Source organism: Oryzias melastigma, linkage group LG13, assembly GCF_002922805.2.
Source record: "Oryzias melastigma strain HK-1 linkage group LG13, ASM292280v2, whole genome shotgun sequence".
Taxonomy (NCBI): Eukaryota; Metazoa; Chordata; class Actinopteri; order Beloniformes; family Adrianichthyidae; genus Oryzias; species Oryzias melastigma.
In genome coordinates this window covers 23,437,646-23,443,847 of record NC_050524.1, presented here as the reverse complement: position 1 = coordinate 23,443,847, position 6,202 = coordinate 23,437,646, and the positions used below count along the sequence as shown (strand labels likewise).

The following is a 6,202-nucleotide window of genomic DNA, read 5'->3' as shown; positions in this document are numbered from 1 at the left end:
GATTAAAAAAAAAAAAAAAAAAAAACAGCTCCTAGCAGCAAGACCTGATTGGAAAAAGGAAGCAAAGGTTATCTGGATCTGAAGAACGCTAATCACTGAAATATCGTCCCCGTCCTCTCTGCTTCCTTTTTCCTTCTGTACCCAGATTAGAGAAATCAGAATGCCAAGTGCTCAGAGACGAGGAGCATCTCCGCCTCGCAGATTAGATAAAGACACGGCAGGACCAGTCTGACCCGCAAGGACCACGACTATCAGTGACTTCTGTGAGGACGGATCTCACACTGCCACTGGATTAACAGAGGAGAATAAGAAGGCTTAAAGAAAATGTATGTTCTGGTATTATCCCTGCCATTAGTATATACTTATTATATAATATAAAATCCATCTATAGGTGGTTGTAAGAGAGGACAGTTCATTCCAATGACAAACTGGAAGGTTGTTGGCTGAGAGCAATAGTCCAGAGATTCCTCATCATTGATCATCAGGAATGAGAAGATCCTTCTGGAGTTTTCTATGAATCACAGCCTTCTACTAGAATTATTTCTACACCAACAATGTCTCACAGATGCTGTCTGAGCCCCATAACGTCAAAAAGGAGCTTTTTTGGAACTGAGCTGAAGTTTTCCTGACCTCTTATAGTGCATTCACAACGGACACGATTCAATGTTGAGCCAACGTAAAGACGCGATCTGAGGTCTTGCTGCATGATTTAGGTGCCATTTAGGGACTAAGCTTTGGGCATGTGATGTTTTTAGTGACTCGTTCAAAGAAATTAAGATTCAATATGACCGCTTGATACGAGGAGTTTTGTCCTGAACTTCAATTTTCTTAACCCACGGGAGCCGCGGGGTTGTCAGGGACTGTCTTGGGTTACTGTTAAGCGAAGGTGGGATGCATCCTGGACAGGTCTCCAGCCTGTCTCAGTCCCATGGAACTGGAGCGACTGCGGTTGCTTCGCTAGCCAGCCGCCAGTGGGACAGCATAGCGAGTGCCGCCGCCCAGGGTCTGGCAAAGCTAGCGAGCTCCGATACCCAGAGCATGGTAGATCAAGCAGGGTCGCTGCCCCAGTTGCCAGTCCCTGGGGAGCTCTGTATCCTGGCCCAACGGCGGTTGGCTGCCCGGCGAATGGAGAGCAGCCGCAGGCTCCCACTGATAGATTTTGTGGACCACAAGGCATACTTAAAATCATCTAATGTTTTCTAAAATCAGCAATAATAAACTCCACCATATGCATTCTGGTTGTGTTTACTGACCTGGAACCATCTCTCTGTGCTGTACGGCGCTCAAAAATCTGTCCAAATGTATTAGTACAACTTTGATCAACTACTTACTGTACTGTAATTAAGTTAAAAAGAGAGATTACTGTTTTATATTTTTTGGTGTTACAGCTGCACAATATCAAATGTTATTGTCAATAAAGTTTGACTTATCTGTTGTTGATCTCTGTGCGAAAGCTGATTTTTTTCAGATACAAGAGGCAAAAGTGAAGAGCAATGAAGAGCAGTTCACTAGGAAAACTTCCCATCAACTCCTCTGACCAATCACCAGCGTCTTGGGCCCTCTAGGCATTCTGGGTAGGGTAGCTAACTATGCAAGGAAAAAATATATTCATTTTGAATGTATTTATATTGTGCCACATGTGTGTCTTATAGTCTGAAAGATATGGTAATTGTGAGGTTTTTTTTTATTGATAGGTGACCAACCATAGAATGTCACCTACATCTGCTCAGGTCTTTAACAACCTGAGCAGATGTGCTCAAAAGTCTTGTTTGTCCACTGTTTGTGTCAACAAAAAAAATCCCGTTATATTTGACATTTATTTAACATTATTTAACAGCAATAGCACAAGAGGTGAAAAATGGCTTCAAGTGACCACAAAGACTGTCCGTCGTATTTGGGGTATAAATGTAAATCATCAATATTCAACAATATCAATATACAACAAGTAGATCCACACCTGCTATGTAATACTTGGTCACAGTACATTCTAAATACTGTTTTCCAACTATTTCAAAGTGTTATTAATTTCTTCTTTTAGCTGCTAATCCAATATTTATTATAGTGTCTTTTTATTTTATTTTTTTTTACATTCTTTTAAATGGGCATAGCAGGAAACACCATCTAACAACAGCTCTCTCTTTGAGCTGAGCATGCTCCGCAGGAATGAAGATGGCCTGGCTGTAAAGCATCCACCACATTTTGTCATTGGATGTGAAGTGGTCGGCACTGACAGCAGCAGGGCGGGCGCCGCGCTGAAAGGTCGCCTTTCATCTCTGCTAGCTGTTGGTTTTGGCAGCAGCTCTCACTCCGCCGTCCTGTCTGCCCCGTAAACTGGGAGCACGACTGAGGGCTGAGAGGAACAGAGAAACGAAGGGGAGGCTTCCCGCTTCCTGCCGTAGAAGAGAATCTGCTTAGTGCTGAAGGCACGCAGACATGCAGACAGACAGGTAGGAGCTCAGACAGGAAGCTACCCTAGCCAACAGATGCAGACAATGGGGCAGACACATGAAGGAGAGGATTTTCTGTTGTTGCGTGCGGCTGGAATTCAGCTGAGAAGACGTAGTGGTATCCACGGCAACGCGGCTCTGGCATTCTCAGTAACACTGGAAAGAGCGGCGAGTGCAGAGGGGATGCGGGCAACGGCTGAGTGCTGGGATTCACACCAGACAGAGACAAGTCTAGCCAGGGGTGGAAGTCAGTGAGGCAATGTATCAATATTTATCTTCTATCATAGCAATCATGGCAAAAGGACGAAACAGGAGGATGCTCTGAGATTTTACAATACAGAATTAGGCAGATCAGTTTGGATGAAGAAGAGCAACATTCAAATCTGTGTGCAACATAATCCCAATGAATAATGGGTAACTGAGAAATGGGGGAGAGCTGGGAAATGATGTCCAACTCATCAAAAAATCATGATCATGTGCGGTTTACTTTAAAGTCATCTTTTGGGCTATAATAAATCAGCATTTTCTAGGTCATAGTTTCTGCAGAGCTGCAGTAGTTCATTGGAAATTCACCTCAAGCTCAGAATGAAGCAGAGCAGAGAGGTTTGTTTTTTATGTGACAAAAATATTCAAACTGCATTTTTGTCTTCTCCTGATTCACAATTATTTGAAAAAAGAAATACTCAGAAATTGAATTTTATGCTTAAATTTCTTTATACATGTCCTCCATCATGAGAAAAATGCTATAAGAACATGTTAAAAACACAAGTGTTTTTTATTAGATAGATATGCATATAGTGGTTTGTTGGGTTTGTCAGAACACTATTGAACCTATTTATTGGTTTCCATTTAAAGTCTTTGACTTTGGCAGGAAACATCCAAAACAATCCAAGGATGACTCACGGTCACCATGAAAAACCTGCAGACTTCATGTACAGGACCGCATGTTCTGAGCGTTCCAACAAACACAAACAAGCACGGAGACTGTGCGTTCCACCGTTGTGTTTTCTGGCAGGGATTGTAAGAAAGAGTTATTATTTTCCTTTAAAAACAGCCGCCAGATATGAAAAGTTTGTTGGACTTTAGTGAAGTTGGAAAAACCAGCCTTTTCCCAAACTCGCTTATTGACCGAATGTAAATTTTCTCACTAAAAGGAAATATTTTAACACAGAAATCCAACATAATTGTGTCCAAACTACCCCCAAAAAGCACTCCTTTAGAATGTGTAATAAGAGAGTGTGGTTTGGTTTTACTATGTGGGTCTGTTTGCTTTTTGTTTTGAAGCCGGAGAAAAGAGAAAAGGCTGCGTTTCAGACAGTTCACTGGATCAAACTTCACATCTGAGAATAAGCAGAGCCGGGAATAAAAAAAAAAAAAGGAAAACAAACAAAGTCATGCCAGAACACATGTACGTTTCTGCCCACAAAGACTCCTCGAATAATCTTTCAAAGCTGTGATTCAGACAAAAGCTGTTGCAAAATCCTCAGTGGAAATTCATTAAACTTGTTTGAGCAACAAAAAAAATGGCAAAAAACATTTGGATTACGGCTACTTTTAATGCTATTATGGATTTAGTATTGGGGAAGGGGGGTGGATTTGAGGATTAGCAGACTCATGTGATCTTACCTTGTAACCAGCATGGCTCCTGCTCTTTGAGAGCGATGTCGTGGAGCACAGCTCGATAGCTTCGGGCTCGTGAAAGATCACCGTGGGCAGGGGCTCCTTCCTCAGCGTCAGCACATTTAGCTTGGTCTTCAGCATTGTCTGAAAGTGCTGATGGAGAGACAAAGATGTTTACACTTAGCTTTTCGGGAACGTACAGTTTCTACCAAACTGCCACAGGCTAAATGTGGCTGCGGTTTGCTATTCTGAAGCTGAAAGATGCTCAAACATCATTGTTTAAGTCTGTATCGGGTGAGTTTCGCACATATCAAACTGCATAGATGTTTCATAAAACTGACAAATGACGTTCATCATGGATTGAAACACAGATTAGCATGAGAACAGGGGGTTGAAAGTGATAAAAGATGATTTCTTCTCTGCTTCAGAGGAGTAGAGAACCCTTGCAGTTCTGCAGCTGCAGCCTTTTTCTATCAGTAAAGCCACCAGATTTACATGCATTCTAACCCCTCAAATAAACCTCTGCAGAAGAAAGACGGGCTAAAGTGCCTCCTGCAGTTAAGGCCACACAAATGGGTGCTGGATGTGAACCTGTTTGGGCCTGCCAAGCTCTGGAAATATCTAATTCAGTAAGCAGTTTAGACCTAAAGGTTACTATTATGTCACCAATCAGCTTAGACTGGAATTGTCCAGAGCTCCAACTTCAGGTTTTTCAAGTATGGCACATGGTAGCGGGAAGCCGTTTATTTTATTCCCTGAAACAGGAAATTCTCTAAGTTCATTTGGAGTTAGTTGCTCTTTGAATTATTATAGCTCTTCAACCATTTACACAATTCCAATAAATTCTGATGCTGAAGCTGATTATTTTTGGAAACACTTTGTTGCGCATGCTGTAACTACACTGACCCCTCCTCCTGACGTTCCAAACAGGAAGTACCCGCAGGTCCCAAAAAGCCAAAATTCCATAGACTTCTACTAAAAAATAAACAGCTATTACTCAGAATAACCATTCTTGCACTGCTACCTTTTCTAAAAATTATCTCTAACTAATCCAAACATTTTTTATTCTGCAGTTAAATTTACACAAGTTATCAACGGACCAATCAGAAGCCTCAATAAAAGTATCAAAGCATTTGATTGACAGATTTTCCTGCGCCTTGCTTTCAAATGGTGGCAGTAAGGACTTCCAACAAGTTCACTCCTGATTGACAACTGTGGTTTCCATAGAAATGATGATTCAGACCGACAGATCAATCACTTCCTTCTAATGATTTCTATATCCAACAAGGCAATGTCCATATCACAAAATAACTTCATTTGGTGGGAACAGGAAGCAAGTCCTTTTCCATGGATGACGTTATGCTAGTTCTCATACAGTCAAAGTTGGTTTTCTCAACGTCAGAATCAGTTCAAATTATTAACATAAGCAGTCGATGACTTAACGGTAGTTCAAAAAGCATGCGTCATCATTGGTGACTGCCCCTGTTTTACTAAAGATCATTTACTGTGATTAGTCAATTATGTCTGATTTAGGTATTTAAAATTTGGATTTTTTTTTGTTTCTAATTTGAGCTTAAAAAAATCAATTTCAATTCAATAAATTCACGTGTAATAAAAATGTAGTTTCAAGGAGTTAAAGCAAAGATTGAATTATAACAAAAGTTTGACTTTTCCTTTCTACTGAGCAGTTTGAGCTCTTTAAAAGCATTTCTTTTATGTGTCATCAATGGAGAGAAAATAGCTTCATCTGATTTGTGTGTGTAATTCTTGATTTATAACTTGTGTCTACATATTTGTGCATAACTTTGGGTGTGTTAGTCCATAATTCTTTATTTGTTACTCATGCAATATATTTTGTGTTTGACTGTGTGTACTTTGAATTGTGTATTCACATGTACAAAAGTTACAAAATACAATTTACATATGCACAACTTAAGCTACACATTCAAAACGTTAAAAAGTATGCACAAATCGACCTTTAACACAGCATACACGCACAGATCTAATGTGAGACTCTTCATGTTTCCAAGATTCATGTGTAAATGATGCGTTTAAATGCTGCTAGAATGCTGGGTCATCAGAGTTTTCTTATCAGTCCCATTGAACTTAGACTGTAAATAATATTTAGTAAAAAC

General features: G+C 40.4%; 1 protein-coding gene across 1 annotated transcript in view; it reads right to left on the bottom strand.

The window, feature by feature from the left end:
* The window catches only part of pid1 (phosphotyrosine interaction domain containing 1), a 31,623-nt gene that overhangs the window by 13,498 nt on the left and 11,923 nt on the right, over positions 1 to 6,202 (bottom strand). The window contains exon 2 of the mRNA XM_024276966.2: positions 4,074 to 4,220. Coding sequence (XP_024132734.1) covers positions 4,074 to 4,220 — 147 coding nt within the window. The remainder of the gene's footprint in view (positions 1 to 4,073; positions 4,221 to 6,202) is intronic.